The following is a 14,826-nucleotide window of genomic DNA, read 5'->3' on the forward strand; positions in this document are numbered from 1 at the left end:
TTAGGCTAAAAATAAAAGGGGTCAAAAAGGAAAAAATAAATTAATTTTGAGGCAAAAGGAACAAAAACGAAAAAATTTTTAAAAAAAGTTCAATATGCATTAAAATGAAAGATTGAATAAGTGTTAGAATAGAAGCAAAGAAAAAATAAAATCGAGGACTTGAAAAAAAAAAAAAAAAAAGTAATCAACCAAAACAGAGAAAATACAACTATAAGCGCATTTTTTTTTTTTTTTTGGCTGATAACTATAATCGCATATTTAAAAGAACCAATTGGGTGGGAATTGAATGATGCACATGGCATTTCCGTAATTTTAAGTCAAATTAGTAGACCCATAAAAATTTTAAAAATTTATGGGTTATTTATTTTATAACTCAAGTTATATTATTACAGTATTTATTTTAATAAAAATTTAATTTTAATTTTTTTTATTATAATTTTTTTTTTATCTACATAATTTAAATCATAATATAAGTTGGGCAAATGATTATCTAACGTCTTTTAAGCTGCCAAAAGTAATGAAACGTGTCATTCCATGAGGAAGAGAGTGGACAAGCAAGTGCTAAAGCAACTGCAGATAGCATCCCTCTTTTTTTTTTTTTTTTTTTTTTTTTTCCCTGTAAGCTTCATATCTCGTCGGTCTTTTGAGTGACAAATTCTAGAAGAATAATAATAAAAAATATTATTTTGTAGTTGCTATTAGAGTTCATCAATCCATTGTAGTCTAGATGGTTAGGATATTGGGCTCTCACCCGAAAGACCCGGTTCGAGTCCCGGCAACGGAATTTTTTTCCCTTCGTTCTCAGTTAATTTTAATAGAAATTTCCCAGTTATTTGTAATACTTATATCAGAAATTGTTTGTATATCATCAAAATCCGTTGTAGTCTAGATGGTTATAATATTCGGCTCTCGCCCAAAAGACCCGGATTAGAGTCCCGGCGAGGGAGTTACTTTTTGTTGCTTATTTTTCCCCTGACACCTTATACACTCTCACTTGTACAACGGAAATCAAAACCAACCTACAACTCAATCACATCATCTCCTTCCATAGACACTTAAAACAAGGTTCTTTGTAATCTGATCTGATCCATCAAATGACCTTGATCTCGATCAATTTCAGATGTCTTCTTTTTTCTTTTTTCTTTTTTCTTTTTTTTTTTAGGATAATTTCAGCGGCCATCCTGAACAACAGCTAAGGACCATGTACGATGGGTGACCATGAATAGTAATTAACGGTCAAAGGACCAACACATTATTATTAAAATTTCAAAGTTTCAAACATTTCCCATTAAAAGTTTGGTAATGCAGTCCTACAGCTTAGCGGAAATCAAATGTACAAATCAATCACAACATCTGCTTCCATGGACACTTGAAACAATGTTCTTTGTAATTTGATCTATGAAATGACCTTGATCTCGATCAATTTTAAAGATCTCTCTTTTTTTTTTTTTAGAATAATTTCAGAGGCCATTGCTGCCAATGTTCATGAACAACGGCTAAGGACCACATATGATGAGTGACCATGAAAAGTAATGAACGATAAAAAGACCAACCAATATTATTAGAATTTCAAAGTTTCAAACATTATCCATTAAAAGTTTGGTAATGGCAGTCCAACAGCTTAGTGGAAATATTTGATTTTTGATTGACACGTTTTCTTCACAAGAATATATAAGAAACATGAGGTTTTCCCGACGAAACAACAAATTTATCATATAAAACAAATCACCCAAATAATCCTAAAAAGAATATAAGAATACAAGTATCAAACAGAAATTTTGGAAAGTCACTTGTCAACTCATGGCTGTCTAAATTTCAAATAAGTTTTGCAGCATGTTGAAAGGGCTCTTTTTCATATTTGAACTTTGAACCACAAACTTCATCTAATAGGAGTGTGATACTAATGAGCTTACTGGTGTTGCTATATCACCTTTCTAAAGCCTCCAGGCTCCAGCTCAAGTGAGGAATTGACCGGTTTTCTATAATCGCAGCTAGTTCTCTGCTGCTTGGTAGTTGCAGCTAATTTAACATTAAATCTGTCTTTGATCCTAGAAACAAGCTTCATAATTTGTATCATTCATCGTCTTCGCTAACTATTGTGAATGAAAAGGGGCTAAACTTGTAACCATTTCCCACGTAGAACTTGTTCTGAAACTCCACCCAGTGAAGCCTCAAGGCATGTAGAAATGCACTAAGTGTTTCCATCACCAGTAGAACACCAACAGTTGCAAATACGAAAACAACTATGCCAATAATTAGAATAATGACATTGTTGAACCTGCGGTCATTTCACAAGAGTTTCATTACTCTGCTTTTGCTGAGATCTCAAGAGACATTCATGCAAGAGCAAAAACATAATGTAGTACTTACCCCCAAGCTAGAAGTAGAACCTTGTCATAAAATACACTTGACAACTCCGAGTGAGCTAGACTGGATTTAACACAAAAAACCAAACCAGAAGATCAACATTCGAACTTTAGGCTGGATAAAATATGCATCAAAAGAGACAACAGCGCAGAACAAATTATTTGTCCAATAAGATCCTGCTTTGCCATATTAAATTAAAAGCACGCCATGACTTCTTATCGAATGATAGTTTATTCTGGCCACAGCCCATGTGTGCACCCAAAAAAAAGAAAAAAAAAAAAAGAGTATAAAATAAGCAATTGGGATCACATGCTTGTTAGAGATGCATATTCAAGCTTCGATAAGATGAGATGAATTAAGAAGTCAGTCAACCTGAGGGCCCACAGGCGCAGATATGAAGCCGTGTTGGACACTGCACCAAGAACAAATTCTATTGTATGAATCAGTTGGTGTACAAAGACCTCACTGAACTCAAATTCCTCATGACTATGGGAATCAAGCTGGAGTTGTTCTTCTAGAGGGTCGTCAGCGCTATGAAGCATTGTGTACAATTGACCTTGATGCCTCTGAGGGAAAAATACGAGAGATGTCAAAATAAACTAAAAACTTACAGCTGGGAAACAAAATCGATTGGATATAGAGATATTAATAGAGCTCAGCGTTTACTTCATCATGTTGCTTCTTCAAGAGAAAAGGCTTTGGAAACATCATCCATGGCACAGCAATAAGAGCCGATAACAGTAACAAAATCTGGCAATTAAAATGCAAGGATCTTACAGGATTAGTGTCACGTCCAGTTACTGCATGAATAGTTTTTAGAATAAGTAAATGAGAGATTTAAACCTGTAGGAATTTTTGACCAATGAAAAGCTGATTTTCAGCTAAATCATCAGTAGGACTCAGGAACATATATATCATTACATGATATAAATCAGCTTGTGAACCGGTACACCATTTTACAATTATGAGGAGTGAAAGGTAGCCGAACAAGCTGTTCAAAAATATCATCTGGGGAACAAATTGGTACCTAAGCCATGCACAATAAATTACAAACAATAAATGCGCAACTTAAAATGAACTGGGAAAACAAGAAGATTTGCAATCCTTACAAACTAGAAAATTTACCCAACCAAAGAAAAAGGAGAAGAAAAAGTAGGTGGATATGAAAAATAATATATACATTGTTTTACGTGATATTCTAGAAGCCCTAGAAGAACTGAAGCTAAGAAAGTTGACAATACAGTATCCAGCTATTGTGTAAACGAGGTGCTGCAAAACATAGCTTACCAGATATTTAAATTATCATTGAAGAATTTTGCATTAAAGTAACTCAATATAATTCCAAGGTTCATCTGAACTACACCAAGTAAGATAGACATTTTCATCTTCAATGAGTTAAGAAACGGTAACTCGCTTCGGGTACCATGCCATTTAGGGTCTACTCCAAATGGGTAGGTGTCACGAACCTTAATCAAACCGATTGTAGTAGCATCCCTGCAACAAAAAGATCAGTGTTATAAAAAAAAAAAAAAAAAAGGTAGCATACAACGTACAATATCATCTTACGGTTCATACCTGCAGGAAGGGTCACGACATCCATAAGCTGACGGCCCAAATAATTCAAATGGGACCGAAAAGAATTCGTTATATATCAGTCCAGTGTACATTGAGAAGATTGCCATCATCAAGATAACATAACGACCACTAAATGTCATTTCTATAATGTCACCAAGTTTCTGTTGTCAACAAAACTCAAGTAAGCTGAACCATGCTATAATTACAAGCAACATAAATTCCAATCCGGTTAGACAAAATGCCATTCAGCAAATACCTGACTGGAAAATTTCTTTTCCCTCATGATAAAATAAAGTGTTGCCAGCAATAAACAGATACCATGGCCCCAATCACCAAACATGACAGCAAAAAGGAAAGGGAATGTGATAAGAGTGTAAACACCAGGATTTGCTTCTTGATACTTAGCAACCCTACAACGATAGAATCTGATCAGTTTTTCTGTACAGTTAAAATAGCCGATAGCCAAAATCTGAATTAATTGTAGCTATCATGGTCACTAAGACAATTGACAAGGGTTGAAAAAAAAAATTACCAACATCAGTTACGTTATTTCTAAAACATCAATTGGTGGATTAAAGTTAAAGAAATAAATTGGTGGGTTAAATTTAAAGAAATAAATTTCTAAAACATCAAATGGCGGATTAATCTACTGAAACACAGAAAATATTTAATGTGACAATGATTCTCTCTTATACTGTATGCTACGTAAAGATGTTTGTTTGTTTCTACAAGAAGCATTTTAAAACCAGAGTGGACAACAAAACACAATCTCGACCTGATGTTTGTTGAAATAGGTGGAAATAGCACTAGCATCAGTTTAGACCTTCAAAATGGCCTATTGATGAAGAATAAGTTGACTTTATGAAGACAAATATAGAAAATAAATTAGATTGATTCGGATTTGATTTTCAAATCTATTAGAATTGATTTTTTTGTTATGTTTTTATGCATTTAGTTTAGTAAATTTGGTTTCCTATTTTGATTATGTAATTAGCCTATAAATTGGCTATTTTGTTAGAAGGAATTCAGACAATTATAATTGATGATATTGAATTTCAAGATAAATCTCTCTCTCTCTCTTAAACTACTTCTCTCTTCCTCATATTTCTCCTAATCTCTCTGTAAACGGGTTTGAATGAAACTCTGATGATTAATATTAAATGGAGATTCACGTACATAAATAGGCTAAGCCTCTGACTGAAACTAACTCCTAATCTGGTGGCTTGATACTCTGAACATAACAGAGTTTATTTAAAAATTAAAAAACCTAACTTCCTAAGCTAATAATCCGAAACTACCTAACTACAAACATCAGAGCAATAAATAAAAACAGAGTTAATAAAAAATCCTAGATTATTGGTGCCAACACTCTCCTCTCTTTCCTTTCTCTAATTTCTCTTGTTTCTTCTCTTCTCTAATTCCTTTTATCCCTTGGTTCTGCATCAGTTTGGTATCAGAGACCGTTCATTTCCTCTGACCAATACTTCTTGCCACTGCCAAAAAAAAAGGTCTGAAGTTTTTCAAAAGAAAAAAAATCCAGAAATCTATTAAAAAAAAAGGGGGCGTTCCATACATAGAACAAAATCAGAGAATCAAAGTTTTCTGTCCTTCGGTGAAACTCCCCACATGCCAGTGAAGGAATTGCCATGCAAGTTGCACCATCCTCCTGACGCTACCAACACGGTAGTCCCACCAACCGACGCTTTCATTCTAGGGCTGGCAATCCGGGTAGCGACATGACAACACGACTCGAAATCCGAACAAAATTAGCGGGTTTTGGTTTATCATAAATAGGTACGGGTCAAAATCAGGTCGAACCCGTGAAACACGATTAAATAACGTGTCATTTTCAGGTTGACCCGCTAACCCACAATTGACCCGCCATAACCCGTTTATTAAACGTGTCATATTTGGGTAACACGAATACCCAACCCGTTTATTACACATTTTATAAACCGGTTCAAAAATATGTTCAGAAATAGGTTAACACGACCCATTTATCACTTATTTTATAAACAGATTCAGAAATAAGTTAACACAACCCATTTATCACCCATTTTCTAAACGGGTTGATACGACACGTTTATGACCTGTTTAATAAACGAGTTATTCGTGACGTGGCGTGTCAACCCGCCAATATACAGATCGTGTTTGGGTTTTGTATTTCGACACGATTAATAGACAGGTCGTGTTCGTGTCAGACCTATTTGTGTCAACTGAGAGGGTTAACACGACACGAACACGAGCCGCCAACACGAATTGCCGCCCCTATTTCATTCCTGCGAGGCACACCACCAATTTGAACTTATCAGCCTTCGATCCTCCCTTCCGCCGCGCAACGTTTGCCACCGACTAGCACCATACACCATCGATCACAGACGTGTTTTGATAGTGTGCTGCATTTCCTACAGTGTTGTGTTTTCCCTTGGTCCACAATACATTATTGGGCCATTGTTTCCCTTGGTGAAGATTGTTAGAAAGGCCATTGTGCAGGCTTAGTGAAGGAGTCTTGAAAATTAATTATGTATTCTCGTTAGAAGTTTAGTCATTAAGAATGCTTGGATCCATTTTTCAGGATGCATTTCCAAAAATATAATCAACCTCGTCACTATTATCATAATAGTTATTATGATCCTTGGTAGATCTGATGTTACGTCTGGTGTTCCAGATGATGTTGGAACACTGTCTGTAACACAGCTTGATTAATTAAGATCCGGATTAATTACGTACAGTTGCTCGAGCAGAATAAAGTGTAGAAAGTAAATGAACACACAATATGATATCGCAGTTCGGTGTGCACACTTACATCTGCGGGGCCACGCCCAGACAATAAACAGTTCACTATGTTCCAGAAATTACAGACATTGGACGGACTTATTCACTCAAGGACTCCCTTCTAGACAATGACGCCGCTGTGACAAATCTCCACAGTGATTGTTTAGCGTGCACCACACGTCTTCTATTCACCTGACGAACTCCCTTCGACCGGCAAAGCTTCCTCCCCAAAGCAACAAATCCCTCTTCCGAAAGACGATTTCAATAAGTCATAAAAACTCACAGATGTCTCTCTGAATATTTTCTCAGTAATAAGCTCTCAAATTCAGACTTTTTCTCTGGAGATATTCTATTAAATCCGTACCACAAATGAGCATCCTAGAGCAGTTTATATAGAACTTGTACTCCACGACAACCTCAGATAACTTTATCAATATCTAATAATTATCTCCTCTTTAACCAACTGCTCTATCTGGATATTTTCTTCAATTATCCCACGTTTGCAGCGTTAACTTTATTCTTTAAATATAATTCAAACTTCAAATCTGCATGCGCATCTTCATTATCTCCACGTGCACAATATCTTCACAATGGCTTAGTTATCACATTGGCTCCATGTGAATAACATCACGTAATGCAAGCCACTTTGAATTTCAAACATCACCCAAATTCCAAATGGCCAATATATATATATATATGGATTTTTCTCTTGCCAAATCAATCTTCCATTGCAATTCGAATTCAATTCCAATTCAAATCCAACTAAAAGCCAAAAACCGGATAATCATCACAATAAAATCTCCACATAATCTTTTTGATCCTTATCTCTTTCTAGAATCCCATTTAAATTCAAATAACCAATGCTTTATCTTCCTTTGACCAAGGACTTATCCTTATCTCTCCAAATCTGATTCTGAATCTTCTTCTGCAATACGAAATCTTCTTGAACCTGTTTTTTGAATTTTTACAATATTGTCAATAAATTGCCAACTAATAAAAATGCCTAACAATCCTCCACCTAATGATAGTTATTTTGAGCCTTCTTATTTTTATGAGCAACCTTGATTTCATTATGAGAGATTATATGAGAAAAAAGAAGATTACGAGCATGTCATATGTTAGGATTTTGTTAGTTGGCAATTTATTGGCAATCGTTTGTAAAATTCAAAAACAGTTTGAAGACGATGATGATGGCAGAATTCGAATTCGAGATGGAGTTGCAGATTGGAAATTTAAAAAAGTGCTACTATAGATTTTAATCTTTTAGATAATCTTGAATTAGATAATCTTTTTTTGAAGGAACTTGAATTAGATATTCAACTTTTAAATGAACTTCAAAAGGCAAGAGCCACGGTGTGTGTGTTTTACAAGTGGAATAATTGGTTTGGTTAATTCCGTGTGAATTGGATAAAGGGATAAAGGTTGGAGTTATCCAAAAAGGGCAATGAGATAATGAGTTTAGTCATATGTCGAATTGGAATCGTAGCGATTTGATTTTGAGAGAAAATCATGGAGATCTGGTTGAATAAAAAATCGTGGAGAATTTTTTAGATTTTTTGGGGTGAGATTTTTTGGGGAGAGATTTTTGGAAGATGTTTTTGAAAGAGATTTGGATTGTGCCAACATGAAGGAATACCTGTGATATTGAAATCATCCTTCTGGAGAGGGAATTGTAGCTTTCGGGAGGAAGCGTGTTGCCAGTCGAGGAGAGTTCACCGTATGTCTTCTTGAAGATGAGTGGTGCTCGCTGGACAAGGTCACTAAGAAGATTCATACAGCAGCGACAACATTAAGGAGGGAGTCTTCGAGTGTATAAATTCGAATAGGGCTTGTAATCATTTTGACTTAGTGGATTGTTTAACCACGGATGTCAGTTGTTTAACCGAACCGCGATATCAATCTCTAGTGTTCTTCACTTTCCGCTTTATTTTCCTACTTGATTAATTAAACGTTGCTGAATCCGAAAAATCTAATTAATCATCAGTGTTTCAGAATGTGTCTGTAACACCAGGCGTAAAAATAGATCTAACATCATAGATTACACTTCTTATTTCACACCCTTATTCCATTTAATGATAAAACCTTGCAAGCTTGTTATTGATGAACGGAGTGAGATTAATGTTGTGTCTCATGGATTTGTCAAGTGAATGAATCTTCAAACAAAACCTCACCCTAGACCGTTTTGGTTAAATTGGATAGGCAAAGGATTTTTTGAAGTTACTGAAAGATGTCTAGTACCTCTTCAATTTGGTCCTTTAAGATATATGTTTTTTGTGATGTTCTTCCCATGAATGTTACTCATATTTTGTTAGGACTTCCTTGGGTTGATGATTATGAGGTGATGCACACCAAAGGAATAAATATGTATTTCGACATAGTGGTAAAACCCTTATGCTGCTCCCTGCCAAGCCTAAAGAAAAATCTCCTATACCTAAGACCAATCTTCCTTCACAAGCTTCAAGTGAGTTAACTCTTGCTCATAGGTCTCAAGATGATATACCTATTGAGAAGGTTGAAAATAAGAAAGAAATTGTGACAAATGATGAGGTTGTTCAGCCCAAGTCCTTGCCCGAGTCTATTAGTGATGAACCATCTCCTCTGCAATTCATTGTTCCATCACTACGTTGTTCTCCGACCTCTTTGCCTATTGATTCTAGTCCCTAAAAATCAAATTCTCCAATAAATTTGCATGATGAAATTCCTAATCTTTCTCTTACTTCTATTGGATCTAATGCATTTATTTGATTTTCCTCCTAATGTGACTGTGGAAGTGGTTTTCAATGAGATGGAGTTGTTTTCTTATTGTGGTGACCAGAAGCCCCGAGCTTTTTTTGTGCTTGTTTTGCAGATAGTGTTTCTACAGTCAACAATCACGCTCATTTGGCTTCTTTCAAATTCAAGTGTTAAGATTCAAGAATTTCTTGCGTTTCAAACTGTTGCTTTCTCCAACCATGGGAGAATGATGAAGAATAAGAAATTGACTTTGAGAAAACAAATATAGATAATAAATTTGATTGATTGGGATTGATTTTCAAATCAATTAGAATTGATTTTTGCATTTAGTTTAGTATATTTGGTTTCCTATTTTGATTATGTAATTAGCCTATAAATTGGCTATTTTGTTAGAAGGAATTCAGACTATTATGATTGATGATATTGAATTTCAAAATGACTCTCTCTAAAATTTCTTCTCTCTTCCTCATATTTCTCCTAATCTCTCCTCTATTTCTCTCTCCTTACCTCTAATTTCTCTTATTTCTCTTCTCTAATTCCTTTTATCCCCGAGTTCTGCATCACCTATTCTCCACTTAAATAATCACAACTTCACAAGGAAGGATACCCACCATCGATCCCAGTTCCTGATCGTACCAAATATAAAGCCATTTCTTCTACCTTAAAAGGTAAAACATGGCTCACCCATGTGGCCAAAAAGATAAAAGAACAAGAATGAAGAACTAACCCATAAGCATCTACAATTTCTTGAAAAGCAGAAGTGAATTTGTTTGTGCGGAAGTAGGTAGGCGGTGATTCCTTCGTTTGCAAAACTTGGAATATAGCCCCAACTTGAGAGCTGCTGTCACAGGTCGCCCGTTGCAATGCATTTTGGATCTTCCAAAATTGATTGTGGTCAGTTAACATAAAAGGAAATCACTACAGTATTAAGACAGGAAAACTAAAATGGGATAGAGACGAACCTGATTTGATGCAAAAACAGGACACCAACCTTCTGAAACAAGGCACTTCTTGGTCACATCAAAACTGAGCATGTTTAGAGTATTGTAAATGGATTTTTGCTGCTTCACCTATTTAGTTAAGGGAAACGGAAAACAGTGACAAACAAAATACAATATTCAATGACTTATCCCAACATACGTGTGTAGGCACACACAGAAACACAAAGGAAGTGCACAGATGACATGCATCAGTAGCAAAACCTTTAGTGTTTGGAACATAAAAATTTTGTTTCAAAAAAAACAAAAGAAAAAAAATACAAACCAGAAGCTTCCACTGCTCATATTCATAGCCAATTGTCAGTAATAAATTGCTCTGGTGCAGGAGTCCGGCATCTATGGTAGTCTTGAGCTCTGAAAGTTTTCCAGAAACCTAGAAATTAAACTGTTTCGTATAATTAAGATTGCATAAGAGCGACTATAAAAAGAAGAGAATAGCTGCGTAGGATCCATAAAAAAATCCAATACAATTTTACAGTTGAGAAAACAATCATTTCAAATAACAAGCTCATAAATCGCCCAACAAAAAAAAAAAAAAAAAAAAAAAAATTTTTTAAAAAAACAACCCAAAAACACCCCCAAAAAAAAAAAAAAAAAAAAAAAAAAGATCTTGTATAATCAAATAACTTTTATATCAGGTAGACATCATCGTGAAGTATAAACAAGGTCCCATCAACTGCCTCTTCTACTTACTGACGCTTGAGCTTTTATGCCCGACTCAAATTATATGTTCTACCTTCTAATGGGCTGCACATTCTTTTTTAGCAACTCTCTGTGGAGCAATTTTGAATAACAAAGCTTCACATAGTGGTCTTGATATACATCGCTCTATCTACCCTAGATAAACTAATAGAAATTTAAGGCCATAAATGATAAGGTAGACCTTGTTCCAAACAGGTAGGGTGTATAGACACTAAATGTGGTTATTCACATTAGACTGCATAAAATGTAAAGTTGACCAATCAAGCAAAACTCTGAAATCTGACTATCTCGTATCATGTCTTGTTTTAATACCCAACAATAAGACATGTAATAAATAAAGGAAATTTTCTGTATAAGAACTTTCTCGACTTGAGGCACTAGAGGGCAAAATAAGAGTATCAATTTGATAGAAAATTCAAAATGTCATATGTCTGTATTAAACATAATCCAACAGTCATAAAATAAAGATTCAACCGAGATGCAATGCTCTGTAGCCAGCTGAGTATGCAAAACAGCGTATAAGAATGACGCTGTGTACCTCTGTAATCATCTGGAATTGGTTTCCTAAGTCATCCGTAAAAGGGTAACGGTTTGCTCCAAAACTGTCACAAATCTTCAGGATTTTGTTCTTAGCTCTTTCTCCAGAAAAGAAGATGACAAACACATTTTTCTCAACCTGTTGGAGAATGATAAGTCCGTAAAACTCAAGCACTAAAAGAAGAGAGAAAAACAACATGAAGTAAGGATGACTTTTCTAAGATACTTGAAAGAGAAAGCGATTTCACAAACACGGATGCACACACAAACATCTAGTGATATGAATGTCCATACAAAAAGTTTATGATTTATAAGAGAAATAAATAGTAAAAGATTTCCATCCCCGTTGCTAGACATCTAATGCTAGATAAATTAGTAAAGCAAAAGCATGTATGTAAAAAAGAACAAGTGCACGTTGAAAATGGAAGAGCATTTCAATTATTAACCTTCTCTCCTGACACAGGATCAACAACAGCGTCATTTACCACAGCTTGCTTCAAAAACACATTACCCCTGGTCGCACGAAACATAATCCTTTCAAAGGCCATTGATTTCTCCCTTGGAACAAGACCACTAACAAACCCAAGTTTAACTTGCTTTAAGGGATCTGTAACCATTTCCTACAAAAAATAAAATAAAATAAAGGAACATCTAATGATTTGTAACAATCATCTAGAAGGCAGAAAACATCTGAGCTGAGACCAAAACATGAAATATGAGAACTGAAAAACTATACTTGTTCCAGTAATAGCGGGCTATCAATGGATCTTTCACCAGAATGCTGCACTTCAAATTCTCTCTGTTGAGCTGCAGCACTGTTTTGAGCTGAACAGAAGAATTCACCAGCCTGGAATTAGAAAGAATAGATGGAATTCACTTTATGACTCAGATGACATCACAAAACAAAGCAAGGACATGTTGTTTGATCTGATGCATGATAAAACACAATTAAAGGGTTTTGGCTTCAATTAGAAAGTAATGAACAATGTTATCAAAATCCCCATCTCATTAGTAACATATCCATGAAGTATGAAATATCATACAACCAAGCAAAGCATTTTGGAATTTCCAAGAGTGAATCACATAAAGCTACAGTGTAGGTAATAATCGATACATACCTTCCGCAAAACAAGCTTATATTCTAATAGCTCATTATACGTGCGTTGTAACTTTTCATTGTTAGCATTAATTTCTAACAGCTCAGCTTCAAGTTCCCCAAGTTTGACCTGGCCACATCCAAATAAAAATTTGTTCTTATTATAGATCATTAGAAAGATATCTATTCCAGAGTACCGATTCAAAGATCTAACAACCTCCAAGTGATCCAGATCAATGTCGCTGCTTCTAATAGACCACATCGAGGATGACAACCCAGCCTTAACCATTTGCTCCCTGAAGAAACGTAGCTTGCGAGCCATTTCTCCACATCTTTTTATCTGAGTAATAAAATTATAACATCCCAGTACAGAAATACAAAGAAATTACATAGCATTTCGAGAATGATAGTATCTCACTGAATATCTGAGCTGTTCTGATCTGATAATTATATCAAATCAAACTAATTTGTCCGTGATTCTACAGCATTAACTAAAGCATGAACAGAAAGGTGAAAAGCTGCAATTCACAAGGACACGACCAGGTATAGCTAGCGATTTCCATAAAGACTCAATGTAAGCTTAAAGATAACAAAATGTTCGATCATAAACACACCTGACTAGCATATGTCCTCTGAAATGGGCTCTTTTCTGCATTGAGCTGCGCGAGGGAAAGGGGAAATAATCATTAATCAAAGAAAATGCCTATAAGATCAACTTAGACGATAGATCCATTATTGCCAAGCCGTGGTGTGTAATGACGAACATAAATAAATAAATAAAAAAAAAAAAAAAAAAAAAAAACACAAACACAAACTCAAACAAAAAAAAACAAAAAAATCTTTTACACGCAGTCAAAAGCCAAAAATCTTCAACAATTCAATCAATTTCTCAATGTTTCTCCTCTCGAAAGTGACAGATCCGGAATTCATAATGTCGCAGAGAACGAAAAACTAGAGATCGAAGAAATGTGATCGCAAAAAATTTCCGAAATATTTTAATTTTTAATTCTCTACAATTCTATATAAAATTTGTAGTGTCTCGAAATTAATTTAGCCAAATAAAATTTCCACTTACAATCCGACAAAACTACACTACCACAATTTCCAGATATAGAAACCGACTAAATCACGGTTTCGATTAACCTAGTTAATACCAAATAATGAACAATAACAAACAAAATTTGAGGAAAAAAAAAATCAAAACTTTACATCTTTGAATTGGAAAAGACCAAGGTCGCCGAGGTTGGTAATCGAACGATGAGCCGATTCCATAGGGATAATCAATTGCACCAATTGCATCGGCTCCGACCGCAGCAGATCCATCGTCGGACAACATTCCATTTCCTTTTTTAATGTGCGATACTTGGCTCTTTGCTTTTGAAAAAATGTATATACACACACACACATACATTTATATATACAAGCAATGCCTGATCGGAGAGGAAGTCTCCGATTCCGAGGGGGATCCGAATCTCAGGCTTCCGAGAAAGTTAGCAAAATTTCTTTTATGGAGGAGGAAAAAAAAAAACGATTTCGGCACCTAATTTTCCAGACAACTTTTACCTGTGGTTTTATAACGGCTCTTTGTTTTAGCGGTTGAGCCTAAGCGAACGAGGTAATGAAAGAGAGAAATTATTTCTTTTTATTATTTATTTATTTATTTTATTTTATTTTGTTTTTTTTAGGGAGAGTTGGGTATGTTAGGTTCATAGATTCAGAACTATGGTTCAGAATCATTTTCATTTTACGTATTTTTTTGTGAGAGAAAATATTATAGTAAGTCACGAACCATGATTCGAATCATGACGAAAATTCCCTTTCTAAACGTCCTCTGAATTCTATTGGTAGACGGAGTTTTGTATCCACCAATCAAAATTCAGAAGCAACACATGTTTTTGACTTTGACCTCGTTAAAATGCAACGTTTCACTGTTCCGTAAAAGTTTTTTAACGCCGCTCCTTCTTGGTTCTACTCTTCCAAGTTGCAACGGTCGGTCTCAATATGGAAAGTCGTGGTCGCGCAATTATACACCATTTCTCAGTG

The 14,826-nt window shown here is 35.1% G+C and overlaps 1 protein-coding gene across 1 annotated transcript; it reads right to left on the bottom strand.

Annotated features, from left to right (window-relative positions):
- Positions 1 to 1,694: 1,694 nt before the first annotated feature.
- Positions 1,695 to 14,328, bottom strand: LOC21402355 (V-type proton ATPase subunit a3). The gene is made up of 18 exons (XM_010106970.2): positions 13,993 to 14,328; positions 13,398 to 13,442; positions 13,001 to 13,123; positions 12,806 to 12,913; positions 12,424 to 12,534; positions 12,134 to 12,307; positions 11,689 to 11,826; positions 10,714 to 10,821; positions 10,413 to 10,520; positions 10,178 to 10,326; positions 4,199 to 4,352; positions 3,943 to 4,103; positions 3,655 to 3,861; positions 3,211 to 3,394; positions 3,034 to 3,117; positions 2,740 to 2,933; positions 2,371 to 2,430; positions 1,695 to 2,278 (listed from the first exon to the last, which is right to left on the bottom strand). Exons 1-18 carry the CDS (start codon positions 14,188 to 14,190, stop codon positions 2,074 to 2,076), a joined length of 2,511 nt encoding a protein of 836 aa, XP_010105272.2. The 5' UTR covers positions 14,191 to 14,328; the 3' UTR covers positions 1,695 to 2,073.
- Positions 14,329 to 14,826: the final 498 nt, after the last annotated feature.

This window comes from Morus notabilis, unplaced genomic scaffold (genome assembly GCF_000414095.1).
Source record: "Morus notabilis unplaced genomic scaffold, ASM41409v2 Scaffold262, whole genome shotgun sequence".
NCBI lineage: Eukaryota > Viridiplantae > Streptophyta > Magnoliopsida > Rosales > Moraceae > Morus > Morus notabilis.